Raw genomic sequence first — 23,325 nt, 5'->3', positions numbered from 1 at the left:
GTAGCAAATCGTTGAATATGAGTTGTCTTGAGGACCCCTGACCACACTCATAAACTATTTGCTTTTATGACAATAAATTGATGCAACTCTTTTTGGAGGAAAATTTGACAGTATCCTTATATCAGAAATTATGGGAATGTACCCCCAAAATATGTACGTATATATGCATTAGGCCACACATAAAAGGATATTTATGCAGTTCTGTTTGTCAGAGCCAATGACTGGAAACCCCTTAAATTCATTAATAAGGTACCAGTTAAAGAAATTCTGATTCATCCATTTAATGAAATCTGATGTACCAGTTTATAAAAAAGGAGACTAATATATATAAACTGATATGGAAAGTCTTTCAAGATAGATGACTGTGTAAGACAGAGTTAATTTATAGCTGGACTGGAAAAGCTCTATTTTTACCTCTGGGGAATTCTGGCTGTCCAGCTTTGACTCTTGGCCAAGATAAGAACAGTAAGATTAATGATGTGCTGTTTACTGTCTGAAACTCCCCCTGAGAGTTTCATGTCCCCCGCATGGCCAGTTTGTTTACTGATGGTTTTCATTTGGCAGAATCAGGAAGACAGCCTGGCTTGATGTCATGACTACAGGGGTCTAAAAACCCAGATGGGAACTTTTGCCTTGAGGTTTTCTGAAGCTAAGATGTATCACATAGATCTTGGTGTTTCAGTCTGAAGACAGGCAGTATATGTGTGAATAAGGCCCCTGGAAAGCTTGCACCTGGGCCCCAATGCTTGCCACAGTATCTTTCTCTTGCTGCACCGTATCCTGTGCCTTTGAATAAAAGCCACACAGAAGAATGCTCTGTGAAGTCTTATAAGTCCTTTCAAATATCCAAATTTGTAAAATCTTTGCAATAGTCAAGTGACAAAAGCAAGGTCTAGAGCAATATGTAAGACTGTGGGAAGTAAACTTTCTGAAATGCTAGCAAGCAAAGGTGGAAAAAGCCATCAAGGACACATGTGGGAGAAGATTTTTGATTCTTCCTACACAAGGATGTATTGTATTGGGTGTTCCAGTTGGCTTGAGGGCCAGCAGAGCTTGCAAAAATTTCAGGGGCACAGACTGAAAATAAAAGAACAGTGGCATAGCCCAAAATAAAGCTTTTATCCAGCATGACTATACCTTGCACAGATAGTGTGACCAGTAGCTGTGTGACATCATGACTCTGGGGATCTTGGGAAACGTATGCTGAGAGAGGTTGCACCTTCACCAGGGTGGAGGCTGGATTCACAGGGCCCAAAGTCTATTTATTATGTAAGATATCTGAAAGGAGGAACCACAAACTCTAGCCACTCTTACAACAATATTTTGGTTAGAAACTATATTTAGAATTTCAATAGAAGAGGCCAGAAACACAGCTGCCCACATCTGAAAGAACCTCAGCAGTAATAGTGGGGGATTACCAAGCAACCAAGGAAAATAGAAACTCTCCCCACTCTGAGCTGCTGATGGTGACTCCTGTGACTGAGGGCAAAATGACGGCTGAAAGTGAGGGCTAGGAAATTTAAGGAAAAGAAAGGTGTGGCAAAGATGTGACAGAAGGGTTTTCTAGTTAGGTGAGGTGGAACCAAGTTGAGTGGAATGAGCACATGCGGCTGGAAGTGACACTGAGAAGCAGTGGCCCGACGGGGTCTTGCTTTCCTCTTCCTTTTGGGTCTCTTCTGCTCTCATTCTCTCGTCACTGTTACTGGAGAGAAATTAGGCAGAAGTCACAGTAGGAGCAGTAGGGATTTTCCTTTATTGCTCCTTATCCATTCCCTCTGTCACAGATATGTCATGAGGAGGCTAGGAAACAGAACCAAAGTACAAAAAGTAAGGCTTGGGGGAAGGTTCAAATTCAGTAGCATGGCAGTGTTTTCTCTGCTGGACTTTTTTATTTCCTGACCTGGTGCTGTAGCAAAAATGAGGTTGGAGGGGGTGGTAGCAGAGGAGAGGTGGGGATGATGGTAGAAGGACTGAAAGGAGAAAAAGGGAGAGAGATGTCCTATACTACAGAAGATAAATATATACCCAGCTTTGAAGAGATGTGTAAGGAAGTGATTCTGTTTAGTACTATTAAGCATGAATTCTTTAATATATTTTTAACCCTATAACTTTGGAATTCTTGAGAAAAATTACCTTTGTCCTCTATGAACAAAAATCAGTGTTCTTTCTCTCTCTCCACCCGTCCTTTCTCCCCATATCTATCTATCTATATGCCAGATGATATATGAAGAAAATTTAGTTTTTAAGAACTCCTAGTAGGCACTGCAATAAGTGTAGTTATAAAAAGTATGTATGTGTAATTTTTTTTTATTCACCAATGAGTGTCCATAAGATCTCCACCTGGCAATAACATATGTTTGCGTGCCTCAATCAACAAAAAGTGGAAAGTCATGGCAGTGAAAAGATCATGAACAATGGGATGTTTCTGTCATGCCTGTGCACGGATTGGAGAGATGAGGCTATAAGCTTTACTTGGAAAAGCAAAAAATGAATTTGGGAATGGACATATACAGAAATATTAAAATCTATATATACTAAAATATATACTCTTCAGTTTCATAAACATCCATTAAAGGAAAAAGCAGAAAGTGGGAAAAAGACAAAGGAGCAGAAAGAGAAAATGAAAGAGGAAAAGAGGAAAAAAGGAGAAAGGCAGAAAGTGGTAAAAGAAGATAAAGATACACTAAGAAGACAGACCTACAAGGAGGAAATAAGGAGAAAGAGACAGAGAGCCACAAAGAGCAGGACTACAGCTCACAGCCATTCCGGCATAGCCTCCATCTGTGACTTCACTCTGTGTATGAGTTTGTGCCTGGGACACCGTCATGCCCATTGGAATTGTTTAGAATTGCTAAAGCTTCAGGAGCCAAATAAATGCTGCAAGTGCCTCCATTTAAGCCCATGTGGCTACTGAACACTTGAAATGTGGCTGATCTCAATTCAAATGTCTGTAAAGATAAATGCACACCAGATTCTGAAGACTTTGGACAAAAAGAATGTGAAATATTCTGGATATATTTGGGTTAAATAAAATACATTTTTAAAGTTAATTTCATTTTCTTCTTTTTGCCTTTTTAAATGTGGCTACAAGCAAATTTAAAATTACATTATGTGGCTCATGTTATATTTCTGTTGGAATGTACTGTTTTCTAACATTGTGAGTCTCCTCATTAAAATTAAGGTTGACAAAGTAAGTTTGCTAATGTCTGAATCCCCCAAACTGCTAAAAACATACCAATATGCTGGACTTTTTCATCGATGACTTCACAGTGGTATGGCCACCGTGTTGGGCTCAATGGACCAGAAGAAGAGACACCATATAAATCCCTTGGTTCACGAAGACGTGGCACCCATCTCCCTAGCTGATATTCTAATAGTATCTGTGTAGTCCGGGGGAAGAAGGGATCACCAAAAGAGTCAGCTGAGAAAAAGATTCAAACACAATCATGAGTGGGAAGAAGAAAAATACCAACTCCTGTAATTTTTATATAGTTCCTTTTTTCCTTTCAACACTATTCATTGTGTGGGTATCATTATAAATGTTTTACAATTCATGGCACTGTTTATAAAAGTACTAATGAAATTTTGTGATGATTGATCTTCACAATAGCCAAAAGATAGTTGACTTTTATACTATTAATTTATTCTAAAAGCTCACTACTGGTTTAAAAACATGTTTCTCGTAGCTTTTCTAGCAAATCATCTACTTTGACTCTTCTTAAATGTAGTCACACTATTTGTCTAACGAGTTAAATACAGTGATGAACTATAATTCCTCACCACTTCCTGGAACTGTATTCTCAAGGTTTGCTAGTGAACTCAGTCACAACTTTTTCTCAGTTCTCCTTCTAGAGCTACTGTGATACGATGCCAGGAACACAATTCACATAGACTAGTATGGGGCCACGCCAAGCAGGCCGTGCAGTGATCTGGTGTTTTGGTGTGATACTGTACGGCATCAATTTGACGTTGATGGTCACCCTCCTTAAGCGCACTTCTCTTATGATACATTTCCTGGGTTTCCCCCTCCCTTCCACATATTTGGTTTTCCATTTGTCTCACTGACTCCTCTTGCTCTTTCACCTCTGAAATGTGGCTTTTTGCCGAGATTTAGTTCTTGGTTATTTTTGTACAACAGCTGATACAGCAACTGGACTAGAGCTCAGATAACTGGATTCCTTCCCTTTTACCACTTTGTTTTTGTATGACTTTGTTTGGGCAAGGCAGCCTCTTTGAACATAAATCTTACTACAGGTCAATAACTAATAATATCACCTGCCCTAGTTACTTATCAGGATTGTTCTATAGACTCATTCATTCAACAGATACTTACCATGCATCTACTATGTGCTAAAAACTATATACAGACAATTGCCATACAGGGTGAAAAAAACAATGTCCCTGCCATCATGAGCTTACATTGTAGTAGGGCATATATAAATAAGAAAACAAGATAATTTCAGTGATCATAAATGCTACAAAAATAAAACACAGAAATATAAATGAAGATTAGAAATGGGAAAGTGGGAGTAAGAATGCTATTTTAGATAGGGTGGTCAGGCAAGATTTCTCTGAAGAGGTAACATGTGAGCTGACACCTAAATAATGAACTCAGCCCCGGAGTAAAGACTGTTGTGGCTGGACACACTCTAACAAAGCTGAAAGGCAAGCCTCTAAGTAATGAAACTGATCCACAAGCAAAACAACTGCTTATCAGGACAAAGTCCAACATTCTTTAACTGAATACAACAAAATCCAGCAACCACATGTAAAATTTGCAAGTCTGTCATTCACCCAAAAGTTAATGAACAAGAGTTCTAGTCCTGCTGTGGCAACATAAGTCTTATACAGGCCTTCTCTCTAATTCCAACTAAACTCTAGATAAAATACAAAAACATAACTATCCGAAGAATTTGAAAAGTAAACAAGAGCAGACTGTAGAGTTAATACTTAGAGAAGCACCCCCACAGGAAGGTGAGTCCAGCCCCTTGTTTGCTCTGGCCTGCTGAATGGCAGGCCCCATGCACAGAGAAGTGTGGTGGTGCAAATGGCTAAATCTCAGATAGAAACTGAGTCCTTTTTTTTTTCTGTTTACTAAAGTTTGGAGTTATTTTTTATTATAAATGTTTGATTCCAAAATGCTTGAGTGTAGCCTTTTCTTTTTCTCTTGAGCAGAATAATTTAGTCACACCACCCTAACAATGATAATATCCTATTTAGTGATTACCTACTATGTGCCAGACCCAGTGCTTGGAAGAGATACAAACATTGATAAGACAGCCTCTGAGATCAAGGCGTTCTCAGTACAGACAGAAAGAAGGAAGGGTTAGGTGATATGATATGGCAAGGGCAACCATGCAGGCATATACAGGATGTCATGGGAGAACGTGGTGGGGTGGTGGTCAGTAGTGTAGAGGTTGAGAAATTCTGGCCTAGACTAAGAAATTACAATATGTACACATACAAGAAAACAAAACAAAAAAATTCCTTCTCCAAATCAGAAACCCAGTCTTTCTTAACAGAAGAACCAGGAAAAGGGGTCCTTACAGTGTGGAGGGAATCTGAAGGGAAGAAAGCAACCAGAGAAAGGTATCTCCTAATCCTGTGTATGAGTGCACAAAAGTCTCATCCTAATCCCTGAGCTATGCAAGCAGACACACTCTCAGAGACTATGAAAACTTAACTGAAATTTTAACCAACCCCCCACCACCCACACACAAATGTCTCAGCTCAATCCCTGAATTACACATGTGCAAGATAGTCCCAAACCAATACAAGGAAAACTTAAGAGAACTAAACAGGGCTTTGAACCATCTATACAAGTCTCAAAACCCCTGAACTACACTGGCATGGGAAAGAACCAAATAAGCATAGCAAAGGCTTACAGATCAGAACTGAGATCTGAATTATCCACAGAAGGGGCACCAGAACTTATTGCTTCAACCTAACTGGATTGATTGCCTGCTAGAAGAAATACACTGACCCAGAATCTACACAGCATAGCATGAATAATGGAAAACCAGGAGTAGGACCAGTTCTCAGGGCAAAAGGCAATCAACAAATGTTAACATCAAGATAACCCAGATGTTAAAACTATCAGACAAGAACTTTAAAGGAGTCATTACAATTATGCTCCATGAGGTAAGGGAAAAGCACACTTGTACTGAATTAAAACCTAAGAATTATTGGCGAAGAAATAACACATTGCTGGGAATGCAAAAGGATATAGCCACTTTAGAAAACAGATACAGTTTCTCATACAGTATATATTTAGCATATAACCCAATAATACTATTCCTAGGGATTTACCCATGAGAAACAAAAACATGTTCACACAAGGACCTGTACAAAAATATTCATAGGAGCTTTATTCGTTACAGCCCCAAACTGAAAATAATTTAAATGAGCATGAATGGATGGCTAAATGGAGAAATTCTGATCTATTCACATAATGGAATACCTCTCAACAATAAAAAGGAACTACTGATATATGCAACAACATGGATAAATCTCAAGAGTATTATGCTAAATGAAAGAAGACAGAAAACACAAAATGTATGATTCTGTTTTGTGAAATTCTAGAAAAGCCAAATATAGGGGAGGGAATGCAAATCACTGGTTGCCTGGAGCCAGGGGTGAAGCCTGGAAGGAGAGGATCTACTGCAGAGACACAGGAACATTTAGGGGTGATTAAATGTTTTACATCTTGCTTTTGGTAATGTTCTAAACAAAGGAAGCAACATAAAGGGATTAGTATAAATGGGCAATTCAGACCAACTAAGAATATGAGTAGATAATAAGCCTATAGAAGTAATTCTCAATTTTTCTAGCAATCCCAGAAATGCTAGTTAAAGGAGTGAGTTATCTCCTGTTTTCTAATAGCTTGGCAAAATTTAAAAAACAGAAAAGGGTAGCAGGGAAATGTCCACAAAACAGTACTATAAAATTTCTATGCCTATGGGTATAGATATGTGTATATGCAAAGAAGTTCTAGAATGATACACACCAAACTAAGAATGGTGGTTATTTCAAACAGGAAGATTTATTTTAGGATGGTGGCAAAAGACAAAAGAAAAAAAAAAGATAAAGGCCTTAACTCCAATTTCAGAGTATTTGTGACACATATGTAAATATTTAGTAGAGATATCTTAGCGTTTGAAAGTACAATTCTAAGTATAAATCTTTAAAAATTAAGTATACATCAAGATGTCCACACACATGTTCAGTTGCAAATGAATGACTTTATTAATGAGACTCTTTAGACAATGTACTTCGTTTAAATGAAGATGTACTTCTAACATAATCTGTCCGTTATAACTTGAGTCATACAGTCAATACATTTAAACAAATGACAAGGTAAATCCTTATGTTAAATATAAGATAATCACCACTTTCATTTATTATTTTCTAATATAAAATAGGTTTACCTAAAACAAACCTGAAAAGTTTGAACTCTGCAAGTAGATACATTTCTCTTTCACAATCTACTAGAATAATCATTCCCTATATTATTCAATCTGACTTTTTAGTTTCCTCATCTTCTTTTTTATCCACTCAAAGTTTTATACTAAACAAAAACTATATGAATAGGTTCAAACCTGTTAAAAGTGCACACCGATGAAGATCTTCACTTACAAATTTCATGAACATATCCTCATCCTAAAATAAGAATTTAAAAATATTTCTCTTTTAAAAACCAACAGTTTTCAAATCCAGAATTTTTTTACATCTATTTTAGTACTTGGGATTGAGTATATGTCTTTAACCTTTAATAAATGAGAAAATTAAAGGATTATTATCAGCTACTGGTCTCAATGCACCCAACACTTCAAATATCCTGAAACCTTAAAGTTTGCATCTTTCATTTCTCCTCTTCCACTGGGTGTGGTCATAATAATGACTTTATGGAAGGAATAAAGTTTAAAGATTCTTGATAAACCTGGGAAAACAATTTAAATTAAGAATAAAATTGGCCGGGCATGGCGGCTCATGCCTGTAATCCCAGCACTTTGGGAGGCCAAGGCAGGTGGATCACCTGAGGTCAGAAGTTTGAGACCAGCCTGGCTAACATGGTGAAACCCCGTTTCTACTAAAAATACAAAAAAATTAGCCAGGCATGGTGGCACATGCCTGTAATCCCAGCTACTCGGGTGGCTGAGGCAGAATCGTTTGAACCCAGGAGGCAGAGGTTGCAGTGAGCCGAGATCGCGCCATTGCACTCCAGCTTGAGCAACAAGAGCGATCTCAAACTCTGGCTCAAGAAAAAAAAAAAAATTAAATTAACAAAAAGAAAAACACAGAAAGCCATAAATCCTTTAAATAGCTAAAGTAAGCTTTAAGAGCTTATTTCGGGACATTAGTTTACATACATAATTTATACTTTAATAAAATTTGAAGGAAATCTCGCAGCCTATGTAGTAGAAACAGACTAAAGAATTTTAAATACTACGTTTTTCCCCCTTTTTCTTCTTCCATGTCTCTTCCTTTATGACATCAGAGCCACAATAAACTGTTATGGTGATACATAATAAGGTTAGAACACGGTGGTTCTACTATGATTCATACTACGATGTAACACAATCCAATCAGCACATAGAAGAAAATAAGTGGACATCAATCCTAAAACTAAAACCCTACTAATAATTTCATATACAAATTTTAATAAAACCTAGAAGAATCTTAGCTAAAATATTTTCTCAAAAAAAATACAAATATAGTTTCTCTTTCTAGACAGGGCATAGTGTTCCCAGTGATAGCTTAGCTTTTTCAGCCAAATTATTTCCCAACTTCAATGACAATAATTTAAACATCCAATTGATTTTTATATCCAATTGATTTTATAATATTTTAATTGGGGATTTATATAATACAAATTTTATCTCCAAGTAAAATAAAGTTGAGAAAAACATACCGATTCATCTTCATCACTGATTGTTCTGTCTGAATAGTCTTCCTTTTCTGAATCTTCTGACATCTTTTCCAGTGTTTGACTTGAGATTTCTTGTAATATACGGGTAGGCTGTAAAACAATTTCTAAGGAAATTATATGACAGCTTTTCTTTTCAAGCTGTAGGTGTTTACTACATTAAATGAGTACTCAAAAATATATTCAATTGTATTTAACAGTCACAACAGTCTTCTCTAAAAACTAATTAGAATACAACTAATAAAACCTTCAATTTCAAAGAGTTAAAGGAATTTTCCATGACTATACGAGACAACAACTACAATAAGACAAATCAAGCAAATCATTTAATTAAAAGGAATTTCCAGAGTATACAGCCAAATCATTCACATTTTATATTTACAATTAAATACTACACAGCAAGTTCAGAATGATCCTGAGGCATTAAAAGATAATGAATTTAAAAATTATAGTCACTTACTGAAATGTAGCAATATAATTTTAAGTTTTCTCCTTGATTTTCACTTGACCAAAAGTTCAAGCGACAAGACTTTACATTTTGATTATTATTCTGTAGATACTGTCTGTTCTAATATTCGTTTATATTATTCTTATTCTTAGAAATCTAAATAGCTACCAGAAGGTTGTATTGGTAATGACCATTACCATTCTATGCAAGTATCTTCCCATGTGGGTAATATCAAGACCAGGGAATAATCGAAATTTCTTGTCAAGTTCCCATCGTTCTTGAGAGACCAAAGGACTCGACAATTTCAAATCTATTGGTTTACGCCCCTCTCTACAGAAAGCGTGTTTTGGAGCGTGGACTACATATAAGTTAAGTCCAAGCTCTATGGCAAATCACTGCCAATGCCACGGAACCGACTGTCTCATAGATGACACCTTCAGTCCTAAGAAACTGAAGTTTCTGCCTGGGCATCACAACTCCACATTTGGAAAATCCGACTAGCCTAAATTCCATTCCTTACAGGTGCACACAGGGCGCACGAAGTGCTGACCTGCTGCGGATACAGCTCTGGTCTCAGGAAACGGCCCTTATCCACCGGCGCTCCGCGGGTGTCTTCCACCACTGCAGAGGAGGGGCAGATGCGGGCGCGTCCACGCTTAGCCGCGTCCCGACAGTACCAAGGCGTTTTTGGCGGGAAGCACGATGAGGCCACAACTCCGGGCGGCCGAGTTCCTTCCCGCACTCACTCCTGGACACCTTGGTGTGGGGAGGCGCTCATTTTCCGGGGCGCGCTCGCTTCCCGCAGGGGGCGCCCCGCCTTACTTCTGCATACCTCACCGTCCTGTCGGGGCCGGCACCTCGCTCCCACGCGAGTCCTCTGGCCAGGCCAGTCGTCGCTTCCGTGCGGGGAGAATATCTCGGGATCTCGCGGAGAACCCGGTATCCAGCCGCTAGAAGTAACGCCACTGCTGGAGATCCGCAGCCCCAGCCACACTCCCAACTCTCGTCACCAGGCAACGGGTCCGCCCTCGCGAGACTTCGGACAGCCTTCGGAGATCACCTAGCAACCAGCTCGAAGGAAAGGAGCCTGCGTAGGTTTTGGCTCCAGGAAGAGGGATCCCAGAGGATGCCGGGAACTCGGGGTGGGCCGCAGGGCGGTCAGAGAGGTTCTCAGAGAGGCTTTGGGGTCTGTCGGGAGAATTTAGGAGTGGGGAAGACCGGGCAGCTATTTATTCCCAGTGGTCTGCACTTCGGCTGTTGCCTCAGAGGAGGCAGTAGAGCATGCTGGTTAGGACTGTGCTTTGGAGCCCACCTGACTTTTAACAGTGTGACATTGAACAAATTAATTACCTGGACTTCATGGGTACAATACTTGTAACTACTACTTGGAGATGTTAGAATATTAAAAAGTACGTTGGTCTTGATTTTTTACAGACTGAGTTCCATTCTACACAATTGTGCGATTAATTCTCTTATTCGATTCTGGAAAATGAGGCTTTTCTCCTTAAATACTAAATGGAGAGTCATAGATGAACTAGGGTGAATTCTCAAAATTATCAGCTCAGAGATTCTTTATAGCAATCGTCAGCTAGCATATTTAACACTGTTTTCCTGATGACTGCAAATCACAATATGTAGTCTCATTTAATTAACAGACGTTATTCATGAACATCCCATATTGATTTTTTCCCTCATCTTTAGCTCTAGAGGGTAAGCTAATCTATTTGGAAAAGTTTCCAAGTACAGCTGAAAAAAAGTCTAGATTTTGATGATATAAGAATGTAAATAAACACTTTTCACAAAGCGTTATATGCCATGAGATTCGTGATATTGTAGAAATGGAGATAATAAATGGTAGCAAGTTTGAAAGTAGAATAAAGGGCAAAGCACTATGGCTTAAGCATGGAAATGGGTTAACATAATCTCTTTGTATTTTGTAAGTTTCTGAAAATAGGTGTTTTTGAGGTCAGCAGTTTAAAAGTATGAACCTTCCAGATTAGACCTTGGCCAGAGAATATTAATAGAGTATATCTTAGATCAACCTCTTGAAAAGTAGCTCTTATAGTTGAAGCTTGTTTTATGCCATACATAAATCACTAAAGGTGACATGCACAGAGAAATCTTTATATATGTAATCTGTTTTTCTGTTGGATTTTAGTCATGGCTGCAAGCCATAGGATGTCAGCTGTACAAGATAAAACTGAGAAATGGTCTAACCAGGTTATATAAGAAATTAATGGCAGGGCTGAGAGACTTAAGTCTCGTGATTTTTAGTCCAAATAGTTATATTATCACATACCAAGTAGTCCATGGGAAGAAAAATGATCTTAATGCATAATTTTAAAAACTTAGGATTTTTTTTTTTTTTTTGAGACAGAATCTCACTTGCTCTGTCGCCCAGGCTGGGGTGCAGTGGTGCAATCTCAGCTCACTGCAACCTCTGCCTTTGGGGTTCAGGTGATTCTCATGCCTCCTGACTAGCTGGGACTACAGGCACGTGCCACCACTAATTTTTGTATTTTTTAGTAGAGACGTGGTATCACCATGTTGGCCAGTGTGGTCTCGAACTCCTGGTGTCAAGTGATCCGTCTACCTCAGCCTCCCAAAGTACTGGGATTACAGGTATGAGTCACCGTGCCTGGCCAAAAACTTAGGAACTTGGCAAAACTTTGAAAATGATATTCATTCATTATTTTATTAACAACTTTTTTCTTTTTGAAGACAGCTCTGTCACCCAGGTTGGGGTGTAGAGGCACAATCATAGCTCACTGCAGACTCAAACTACTGGTCCCAAGAGATCCTCATGCCTTGGTATAACAAATTTACTGGATGGCTGCTGCCTACTAGGGACAGTTCACTATTGCAAGGAAAAAAACCAGACGTTTATTGTGGAGGTTATGTTCTGGTGGGAGTAATCAAACAAACCAATGATGATAATAAAAATGATATAACTCAGACAATAACCGCTATGGAGAGAAATCAAGTAGGGGAGAAAAAAGAATAGGGGATGCTGGGAGTGGGGGGCCTTGCTAGGTTACTCTTTTAGATGGAATGGCCAGGGAAGGCCTCTCTGGCTAGGGGGCATTTGAGCAGAGGGATGAACTGTAGGATGTCTTAGGGGGAGACTCTGCCAGGCAGGGTAAGCAGCAAGTACATAGACTGAGAAGTCTGTGTTATGAACTACAGTTGAGCCTTGAACAACTCGGGGGTTAGAGGTATCGTCCTCTACATAGTTGAAAATCTGCGTATAGTTGAAAATCTGCGTATAACTTTTGACTCCCCAGAAACTTAACTACTGAGAGCCTACTGTTGACTGGAACCCTTACTGATGACATAAACAGTTGATTAGCACATATTTTGTATGTTATATGTGTTATATACTGTATTCTTACAACAAAGTAAGATGAAATGTTATTAAGAAAGTTATAAGGAAGAGAAAGTATATTTACTATTCATTAAATGTAAGTCAGTCATCATAATGGTCTTCATCCTTGTCTTCACATTGAGTAGTCTGAGGAAGAGGAGGAAGAAGAGGAAGAGGAAGGGTTATTTTATTAACAATTTTTTTCTTTTTAAAGACAGCTCTGTCACCCAGGTTGGAGTGTAGTGGAGTTGCCGTCTCAGGGGTGGCAGAGGTGGAAGAAAATCCCTGTATACTTGGACCTACGTAGTTCAGACTGGTATTTTTCAGGGATCAGCTGTATACTAAGCAGTACTGTTTCGCCAAAGCTTAGCTGGAATCAGTATCATTTTAAGGTATGAGATTTCACAGGGATTTTTTTCTTCCCCAAGTAAAATTGAAATGGTTTGATTAAGCTTCTGCTTTTTTTTTTTTTAACTCTTTCTTTTTAACTTACTCTCCTATTAAAGACAGTAATATGTACTGGAAATGAAATTCTTTGTCTTTAAGTTAATATTGGAAGTAAGGCCTAGAATAAACTTCTACCAAGGACTTTGTCTGAATTTTTGTTCCCCTTCCCTATAATCTCACCAAAGAAGGTTACTGGACATGTTCCTTCTATAGACAGCTTCTGCCTTTTGGGAAGACAGCTTTACCCTTGTGGCAACTTTTTCTCCTTTTTTTTGTGTGTGTGTGAGTTTACTCTAAGACTGCAGTCTAAAAGGCAATATAATAAAAAATAGAATAAGAAAAGAGGAAAAGACAACCAAAACTCTAAGTGCCAACTGTGCCAAAAAGCACAATTACTTGTGTGGGAATCAGGAAGAAAGTTTGTTTTAGCAGGATGGCCAAAGATAAGTTGTGTTAGGAGTATAATTTTGTGGAATTATATCATTTTGATCAGAATGAAAATAGAGTCAAGAAAGTTAAGAAAACTCTGACAAACAGAGCTGGGGAAGGCCATGAAAGAAGAGTCCTCACATTTGTTTGCTTGATAATGAAAAAGACTCCATAACAACCATAACCTTACACAAGGGCCATCATAACCTTACACAAAAGATACTTCTACAAGGACATCTGCTAAGCAACTGCCTGGCTAACCTCAGACTGGCATCACTTTTGTTATTGATCTTTGTGGCTAAGGGTAATCATTTAAAAAGCCAGTATGTAATCTTCCTTTTTTTCTTTTAAAAATCTTTATCTTCCTTTACCTCCCTGACTACACACATAGTTTACTATGACATGCATATTCCCATTGCAATGTTCCATTCCCAAATAAACATCTTTTAGAGAGCCTGTCTCTGTTATTTAGGTTGACAATTGAGAGGGGCTTAAATGAGTATATGAAGTGACTAGCGCAATCAGTTACTTATGACATCATAGAACTCAGTAGTCAAGTGACCTTAGAGGTCTTTTAATTCGACTGAGGAAGCCATAGTAGGGCCTGGGAAGCCTGGGATAGTCTAGTAATTATCTTGGCCTTCTTCATACTATCTGGGTCTAGGATGACCTAATACAGGGCCAAACCTCTTAAACTGTTCCCAAGCTCAAATCTTGAGATCTGTCTCAGCCAGTCAACTAGCCAACACTCAGCTTAAGCATCATTCACTTGATGATGTCTTTTCTAATTACTTTGTCATTGGCGGAATTAATTGTCTATATTTGGGGGCTACAGTGAAGCTATCGTTGCCCTTAGTATTTGGAAATGAGTTAGTAAGAATGCCTCCTGCCTGCTCAACAGATAATAGATAGGATAAATCATCTCAAAAGAGAACGAATGGTTCCGAGACTCAGTGTGAAATCCCATGACAACAAACATGAAATTGTCTTTTTTCCCCCAAAAAACTGCCCTAACTGTGCAATGGTGAAATTCCCTTTCCGGCTGAGGGCATGTTGGCTAGAGTTGGTAACTTTTCAGCTACTAAAACAGTATCATTTTGATATTTGAGATTTGCTTCTGGTATTTGGCATTCGATTTGGCATTAAGAAGTTCATTTTTTTAAATTATACTTCAAGTTCAAGGGTACATGTGCACAACGTGCAGTTTGTTACACATGTATACATGTGCCATGTTGATGTGCTGCACCCATTAACTGGTCATTTACAATAGGTATTTCTGTTAATGCCATCTCTCCCTCCTCCCCCCACCCCAGGACAGGCCCCAGTGTGTGATGTTCCCCGCCCAGTGTCCAAGTGTTCTCATTGTTCAATTCCCATCTATGAGTGAGAACATGTGGTGTTCGGTTTTCTGTCCTTGCGATAATTTGCTCAGAATGATGGTTTCCAGCTTCATCCATGTCCCTACAAAGGACATGAACTCACTCTTTTTTATGGCTGCATAGTATTCCATGGTGTATATGTGCCATATTTTCTTAATCCAGTCTATCATTGATGGACATCTGGGTTGATTCCAAGTCTTTGCTCTTGTAGATAGTGCCACAATAAACATATGTGTGCATGTGTTTTTATAGTAGCATGATGTATAATCCTTTGGGTATATACCCAATAATGGGATCTCTGGGTCAAATGGTATTTCTAGTTCTAGATCCCTGAGGAATCGCCACATTGACTTCCACAATGGTTGAACTAGTTTACGCTCCCACCAACAGTGTAAAAGTGTTCCTATTTCTCCACATCCTCTCCAGCCCCTGTTGTTTCCTGATTTTTTAATGATCGCCATTCTAACTGGTATGAGATGGTATCTCATTGTGGTTTGATTTGCATTTCTCTGATGACCAGTGATGATGAGCATTTTTTCATGTGTCTGTTGGCTGCATAAATGTCTTCTTTTGAGAAGTGTCTGTTCATATCCTTCACCCACTTTTTGATGGGGTTGTTTGATTTTTTTCTTATAAATTTGTTTAAGTTCTTTGTAGATTCTGGATATTAGCCCTTTGTCAGATGACTAGATTGCAAAAATTTTCTCCCATTCTGTAGGTTGCCTGTTCACTCTGATGGTAGTTTTTTTCACTTTGCAGAAGCTCTTTAGTTTAATTAGATCCCATTTGTCTATTTTGGCTTTTGTTGCCATTGCTTTTGGTGTTTTAGTCATGAAGTCCTTGCCCATGGCTATGTCCTGAATGGTATTGCCTAGGTTTTCTTTTAGGGTTTTTACGGTTTTAGGTCTGACATTTAAGTATTTAATCCATCTTGAATTAATTTTTGTATAAGGTGTAAGGAAAGGATCCAGTTTCAGATTTCTACATATGGCTAGCCAGTCTTCCCAGCACCATTTATTAAATAGGGAATCCTTTCCTCATTTCTTGTTTTTGTCAGGTTTGTCAAAGATCAGATGGTTGTAGATGTGTGGTATTATTTCTGAGGGCTCTGTTCTGTTCCGTTGGTCTATATCTCTGTTTTGGTACCAGTACCATGCTATTTTGGTTACTGTAGCCTTGTAGTATAGTTTGAAGTCAGGTAGTGTGATGCTTCCAGGTTCGTTCTTTTTGCTTAGGATGGCTTGGCAATGCAGGCTCTTTTTTAGTTCCATATGACCTTTAAAGTAGTTTTTTCCAATTCTGTGAAGAAAGTCATTGGCAGCTTGATGGGGATGGTATTGAATCTATAAATTACCTTGGGCAGTATGGCCATTTTCATGATATTGATTCTTCCTATCCATGAGCATGGAATGTTCTTCCATTTGTTAGTGTCCTCTTTTGTTTCGTTGAGCAGTGGTTTGTAGTTTTCCTTGAAGAGGTCGTTCACGTCCCTAGTAGGTTGGATTCCTAGGTATTTTATTCTCTTTGAAGCAATTGTGAATGGGAGTTCACTCACGATTTGGCTCTCTGTTTGTCTGTTGTTGCTGTATAAGAATGCTTTTGATTTTTGCACATTGATTTTTTATCCTGAGACTTTGCTGAAGTTGCCTATCAGCTTAAGGAGATTTTGGGCTGAGACGATGGGGTTTTCTAACCATAGAATCACATCATCTGCAAACAGGGACAATTTGACTTCCTCCTTTCCAAACCAAATACCCTTTATTTCCTTCTCCTGCCTAATTGCCCTGGCCAGAACTTCCAACGCTATGTTGAATACCAGTGGTGGCAGAGGGTATCCCTGTCTTGTGCCAGTTTTCAAAGGGAATGCTTCCAGTTTTTGCCCATTCAGTATGATATTGGCTGTGGGTTTGTCATGAATAGCTCTTATTATTTTGAGATACATCCCATCGATACCTAGTTTATTGAGAGTTTTTAGCATGAAATGCTGTTGAATTTTGTCAAAGGCCTTTTCTGCATCTATTGAGGTAATCATGTGGTTTTTTTTCTTTGGTTCTATTTATATGATGGATTATGTTTATTGATTTTCATACGTTGAACCAGCCTTGCATCCCAGGGATGAAGCCAACTTGATCATGGTTGGTAAGCTTATTGGTGTACTGCTGGATTCGGTTTGCCAGTATTTTATTGAGAATTTTTGCATCAATGTTAATCAGGGATATTGGTCTAAAATTCTCTTTTTTTCTTGTGTCTCTGCCAGGCTTTCGTATCAGGATGATCTTGGCCTCATAAAATGAATTAGGGAAGATTCCCTCTTTTTCCATTGATTGGAATAGTTTCAGAAGGAATGGTACCAGCTCCTCTTTGTACCTCTGGTAGAATTCAGCTGTGAATCCGTCTGGTCCTGGACTTTTTTTGGTTGGTAGGCTATTAATTATTACCTCAATTTCAGAGCCTGTTATTGGTCGAGTCAGGGATTCAGCTTCTTCCTGGCTTAGTCTTGGGAGAGTTTATGTGTCCAGGAATTTATCCATTTTTTCTAGATTTTCTAGTTTATTTGCATAGAGGTGTTTATTGTATTCTCTGATGGTAGTTTGTATTTCTGTGGGATCAGTGGTGATATCCCCTTTATCATTTTTTATTGCGTCTATTTGATTTTTCTCTCTTTTCTTCTTTATTAATCTTGCTAGCAGTCTATCAATTTTGTTGATCTTTTCAAAAAACCAGCTCCTGGATTCATTGATTTTTTGAAGGGATTTTTTGTGTCTCTATCTCCTTCAGTTCTGCTCTGATCTTAGTTATTTCTTGCCTTCTGCTAGCTTTTGAATGTGTTTGCTCTTGCTTCTCTAGTTCTTTTAATTGTGATGTTAGGGTGTCAATTTTAGATCTTTCCTGCTTTCTCTTGTTGGCATTTAGTGCTGTAAATTTCCCTCTACACACTGCTTTAAATGTGTCCCAGAGATTCTGGTATGTTGTGTCTTTGTTCTCATTGGTTTCAAAGAACTTATTTATTTCTGCCTTCATTTTGTTATTTACCCAGTAGTCATTCAGGAGCAGGTTGTTCAGTTTCCATGTAGTTGTGTGGTTTTGAGTGAGTTTCTTAATCCTGAGTTCTAATTTGATTGCACTGTGGTCTGAGAGACAGTTTGTTATAATTTCTGTTCTTTCACATTTGCTGAGGAGTGCTTTACTTCCAACTATGTGGTCAATTTTGGAATAAGTGTGATGTGGTGCTAAGAAGAATATATATTCTGTTGATTTGGTGTGGAGAGTTCTGTAGATATCTGTTAGGTCAGCTTGGTTCAGAGCTGAGTTCAAGTCCTGGATATCCTTGTTAACTTTCTGTCTCATTGATCTGCCTAATGTTGACAGTGGGGTGTTAAAGTCTCCCGTTATTATTGTGTGGGAGTCTAAGTCTCTTTGTAGGTCTCTAAGGACTTGCTTTATGAATCTGGGTGCTCCTGTATTGGGTGCATATATATTTAGGATAGCTAGCTCGTCTTGTTGAATTGATCCTTTACAATTATGTAATGGCCTTCTTTGTCTCTTTTGATCTTTGTTAGTTTAAAGTCTGTTTTATCAGAGACGAGGATTGCAACCCCTGCTTTTTTTTTGTTTTCCATTTGCTTGGTAGATCTTCCTTCATCCCTTTATTTTGAGCCTATGTGTGTCTCTGCACGTGAGATGGGTCTCCTGAATACAGCACACTGATGGGTCTTGACTCTTTATCCAAGTTGCCAGTCTGTGTCTTTTAATTCGAGCATTTAGCCCATTTACATTTAAGGTTAATATTGTTATGTGTGAATCTGATCCTGTCATTATGATGTCAGCTGGTTATTTTGCTCGTTAGTTAATGCAGTTTCTTCCTAGCATCGATGGCCATTACAATTTGGCATGTTTTTGCAGTGGCTGGTACTGGTTGTTCCTTTCCATGTTTAGTGCTTCCTTCAGGAGCTCTTATAAGGCAGGCCTGGTGGTGACAAAAATCTCTCAGCATTTGCTTGTCTGTAAAGGATTTTATTTCTCCTTCACTTATGAAGCTTAGTTTGGCTGGATATGAAATTCTGGGTTGAAAATTCTTTTTTTAAGAATGTTGAATATTGGCCCCCACTCTCTTCTGGTTTGTAGAGTTTCTGCTGAGAGATCCGCTGTTAGTCTGATGGGCTTCCCTTTGTGGGTAACCCGACCTTTCTCTCTGGCTGCCCTTAACATTTTTTCCCTCATTTCTATCTTGGTGAATCCGACAATTATGTGTCTTGGAGTTGCTCTTCTTGAGGAGTATCTTTGTGGTGTTCTCTGTATTTCCTGAATTTGAATGTTGGCCTGCCTTGCTATGTTGGGGAAGTTCTCCTGGATAATATCCTGCAGAGTGTTTTCCAACTTGGTTCCATTCTCCCTGTCACTTTCAGGTACACCAATCAGATGTAGATTTGGTCTTTTCACATAGTCCCATATTTCTTGGAGGTTTTGTTTGTTTCTCTTTACTCCTTTTTCTCTAAACTTCTCTTCTCACTTCATTTCATTCATTTGATCTTTACTCACTGATACCTTTTCTTCCACTTGATCGAATCGGCTACTGAAGCTTGTGCATGCGTCATGTAGTTCTCGTGCCATGGTTTTTGGCTTCATCAGGTCATTTAAGGTCTTCTCTATGCTGTTTATTGTAGTTAGCCATTTGTCTAATCTTTTTTCAAGGTTTTCAGCTTCTTTGCGATGGGTTTGAACATCCTCCTTTAGCTCAGAGAAGTTTGTTATTACCGATCTTCTCAAGACTACTTCTGTCAACTAGTCAAAGTCATTCTCCATCCAGCTTTGTTCTGCTGCTGGAGAGGAGCTGCATTCCTTTGGAGGAGAAGAGCCACTCTGATTTTTACAATTTTCAGCTTTTCTGCTCTGGTTTCTCCCCATCTTTGTGGTTTTATCTACCTTTGGTCTTTGATGATGGTGACCTACAGATGGGGCTTTGGTGTGGATGTCCTTTTTGTTGATGTTGACGCTATTAATTTCTGTTTGTTTGTTTTCCTTCTAACAGTCAGGACCTTCAGCTTCAGGTCTGTTGGAGTTTGCTGGAGGTCCACTCCAGACCCTGTCTGCCTGGGTATCACCAGCAGAGGCTGCAGAACAGCAAATATTGCAGAACAGCAAATGTTGCTGCTTGATCCTTCCCCTAGAAGCTTTGTCTCAGAGGGGCACCCAACTGTATGAGGTGTCAGTCAGCCTCTACTGGGAAGTGTCTCCCAGTTAGGCTACTCGGGGGTCAGGGACCCACTTGAGGAGGCAGTCTGTCCGTTTTCAGATCTCAGACTCCTTGCTGGGAGAACCACTACTCTCTTCAAAGCTGTCAGACAGGGACGTTTAAGTCTTCAGAAGTTTCTGCTGCCTTTTGTTCAGCTCTGCCCTGCCCGCAGAGGTGGAGTCTACAGAGCCAGGCAGGCCTCCTTGAGCTGCAGTGGGCTTCACCCAGTTCGAGCTTCCTGGCTGCTTTGTTTACCTACTCAAGCCTCAGCAATGGCGGATGCCCCTTCCCCAGCCTCGCTGCCACCTTGCAGTTCAAACTCGGACTGCTGTGCTAGCAGTGAGCAAGGCTTTGTGGGCGTGGGACCCTCCAAGCCATGTGTGGGATATAATCTCCTGGTGTGCTGTTTGCTAAGACCATTGGAAAAGCGCAGTATTAGGGTGGGAGTGTCCTGATTTTCCAGGTACCATCTGTCATGGCTTCCCTTGGCTAGGAAAGGGAATTCCCCGACCCTTGTGCTTCCTGGGTGAGACAATGCCCCGCCCTGCTTTGGCTCACACTCCATGGGCTGCACCCACTGTCCAACAGGTCCCAGTGAGATGAACCCGGTACCTCAGTTGGAAATGCAGAAATCACCCATTTTCTGCATCTCTCATGCTGGGAGCTATAGACTGGAGCTGTTCCTATTCTGCCATCCAAGAAGTTCATTTTAAACCTCAATTTTAAAGTCTATTTAAAGCCCTCCCCTCTTCACCCCCTGTAACTGAGGGTCCCAGGGATTTGGGGTTTTGGGGTATACACTGTGAAAAAGTACCCACTGATAACTGTTGCACTTTGAGTTCTTGTTATTTCAGAAAAGTTCCGGGTGTTTCCGTAGTGTAGTGGTTATCACGTTCACCTAACAGAAAAGTTCCAAGAGAAAGCCTAGCCCTGGCAAAACAAAAACAGGTTGGATACAGAGATACCTAAGTTGGAGATGACCTTTGGCAAACTCTCTTCATTACCATACTAAAAACTCTGCCCAGGGAGGAGCTCATTTGCTATTTTCTATACACACAGCATATGAAGAAGTGTGGTCAACAACTGTGCCTGCGCTGCCTTGACTCCATCTCTACATACAGTGACTCGGCTAACCAGCCTGTTAAAAGCCCCGTTTTCACCTTTGTTTGGGGAGATACTTTGGGGAACTATCCCCAGTGTCCTCCTTGCTTGTTGCAGGTAATCTCCTTGCTCAGTCCTCCTTGGCTGTGGTCATTGGACCGTTGCCTCCCCAAGTAATAAAATCCCCCTGTTCAATCCTCCTTGGTTGTGTTCACTGGACTATCACTCCCTGTATTAGTCTGTTCTCATGCTGCTGATAAAGACATACCTGAGACTGGGTAATTTATAAAGGAAAGAGGTTTAATTGACTCACAGTTCCACATGACTGGGGAGGCCTCACAGTCATGGCAGAAGACAAATGAGGAGCAAAGTCACATCTTACGTGGTGGCAGGGAAGAGAGCTTGTACAGGGGATCTCCTATTTATAAAACCATCAGATCTCGCGAGACTTACTACCACAAGAACAGTATGGGGGAACCACCCCCAAGATTCAATTATCTCCACCTGGCCCCACCTCTGACACATTGGAATTATTACAATTCAAGGTGAGATTTGGGTGGGGACACAGCCAAACCCTATCACCCCCCAAGTAATAAAATCCTCTCGTTCAGTCCTCCTTGGTTGTGTTCGTTGGACTGTCACCCACCAAACAATTGAACCTACCCCCTGTGTGGGTAACACCCCCAGAGCACCTGAGAGCTATCCATAGCTATGGTGGCTTGGAAGATGTTAAGGAGGTTGGTGTTTTGCTGTTTACATTCATCTCCTCTTCTTTCTAGGTTCTAGTTCCTTGCTGTGTTAGGCTGGGGATGACTGGGGAACAAAAGGGGTCTCCTTAAGGGTCTCCTTAACTGGGCCAAGTTATAGTCTACATGGTTGGTCTCAAGTGCTGTTCTTGCTCTGTCTGTGGACTTCAAGAAGAGAGTAGAGACACCCACCTGCTCCGTCAACAAGGGGCTCTCTTCAAGGCGCACTCCTAGGCAATAATCTCTTGTGACAGAGTTAAGCACATGGGCTCAGGAGCCAACTGCCTACAGTCAAATATTCTGCCAGTTAGGCATATGACTGTGTGCAAGTTTCTAAATTCTCTTTGATTCAATTTATTTACCTGTCAAGGGGGGCAATACAGTAGTACCTGTCTTGTAGGGTTGTGAGGATTGGGTGAGTAACATGTAAGTTCTAAGCACTTACATGTTACATCAGGGAGCAGGTTGGAGCCATCATTCTCCTCAAGGCATGGGGAAGTCGTTTTTAAAATGTGGTCTGTGAGACCCTAGTTGAGAAACCCTCGTGAACTCGACAACTAATTTCCATAATTTGAAAAAAACTCAAGGCACCCATGTTACTAATATTGGCAGGTGTGACAGTTAATACTGAACGTCAATTTGATTGGATTGAAGGATACAAACTATTGATCTTGGGTGTATCTGTGAGGGTGTTGCTAAAAGAGATTAGCATTTGAGTGATTAGTCTAGGAAAGGCTGACCCACCCTTAATCTGGGTGGGGTCAATCTAATCAGCAGCCAGCATGGGGAAATATAAGCAGGCAGAAAAATGTGAAAAGAGAGACTGGCCTAGCCTCCCAGCCTACATCTTTCTTCTGTGCTGGATGCTTCCTGCCCTCAAGCATCGGACTCCAAGTTCTTCAATTTTGGAACTCAGACTGGCTCTCCTTGCTCCTCAGCCTGCAGATGGACTATTGTGGGACCTTGTGATCGTGTGAGTGAATACTTAATAAACTCCCCTTTATAGATTTTATATAAACTATTCCATTAGTCTGTTTCTCTAGATAACCCTGACTAATACAACAGGAACTAGACATATACAAGATAGCATTTTATTATTCTAATAAAAGCAGGTTAGAATGAAAGAGTGCTAGGTAAGGTTGAAAACTGGTTAAGAAACTAATCTTGTGTTCTGTAGGATTGCGGTATTTTTGCATAATTTTTAGTATATTCGATAAGAGAAGATTGAATTATGGTTCCTTATTCAGGTAGA

The 23,325-nt window shown here is 39.8% G+C and overlaps 1 protein-coding gene and 1 long non-coding RNA gene across 11 annotated transcripts in view; one reads left to right on the top strand and one right to left on the bottom strand.

The window, feature by feature from the left end:
- AGBL3 (AGBL carboxypeptidase 3) overlaps nt 1-16,423 on the bottom strand; it is a 156,605-nt gene extending 140,182 nt beyond the window's left edge. For 3 of the 10 annotated variants that reach the window (XM_055115389.2, XM_055115391.2, XM_057302766.2), the window contains exons 1-4: nt 9,925-16,423; nt 8,912-9,019; nt 7,599-7,659; nt 3,236-3,421 (exon numbers count right to left, since the gene is read on the bottom strand). In XM_055115389.2, the coding sequence (XP_054971364.1) occupies nt 3,236-3,421; nt 7,599-7,659; nt 8,912-8,974 (310 nt within the window). In that variant the 5' untranslated portion in view covers nt 8,975-9,019; nt 9,925-16,423. Of the gene's footprint in view, nt 1-1,321; nt 1,703-3,235; nt 3,422-7,598; nt 7,660-8,911 lie in introns of those variants that run through there. The other 7 variants (XM_055115388.2, XM_055115390.3, XM_057302767.2 and 4 more) reach the window with 5 other exon arrangements.
- LOC117981122 (uncharacterized) overlaps nt 1-23,325 on the top strand; it is a 313,442-nt gene that overhangs the window by 80,748 nt on the left and 209,369 nt on the right. The gene's annotated exons all lie outside the window — the stretch shown is intronic.

The sequence above is a fragment of the Pan paniscus genome, chromosome 6 (genome assembly GCF_029289425.2).
Source record: "Pan paniscus chromosome 6, NHGRI_mPanPan1-v2.0_pri, whole genome shotgun sequence".
NCBI lineage: Eukaryota > Metazoa > Chordata > Mammalia > Primates > Hominidae > Pan > Pan paniscus.
Note: the sequence above shows the minus strand (reverse complement) of the source record. Positions and strands in the feature narration are given on the sequence as shown.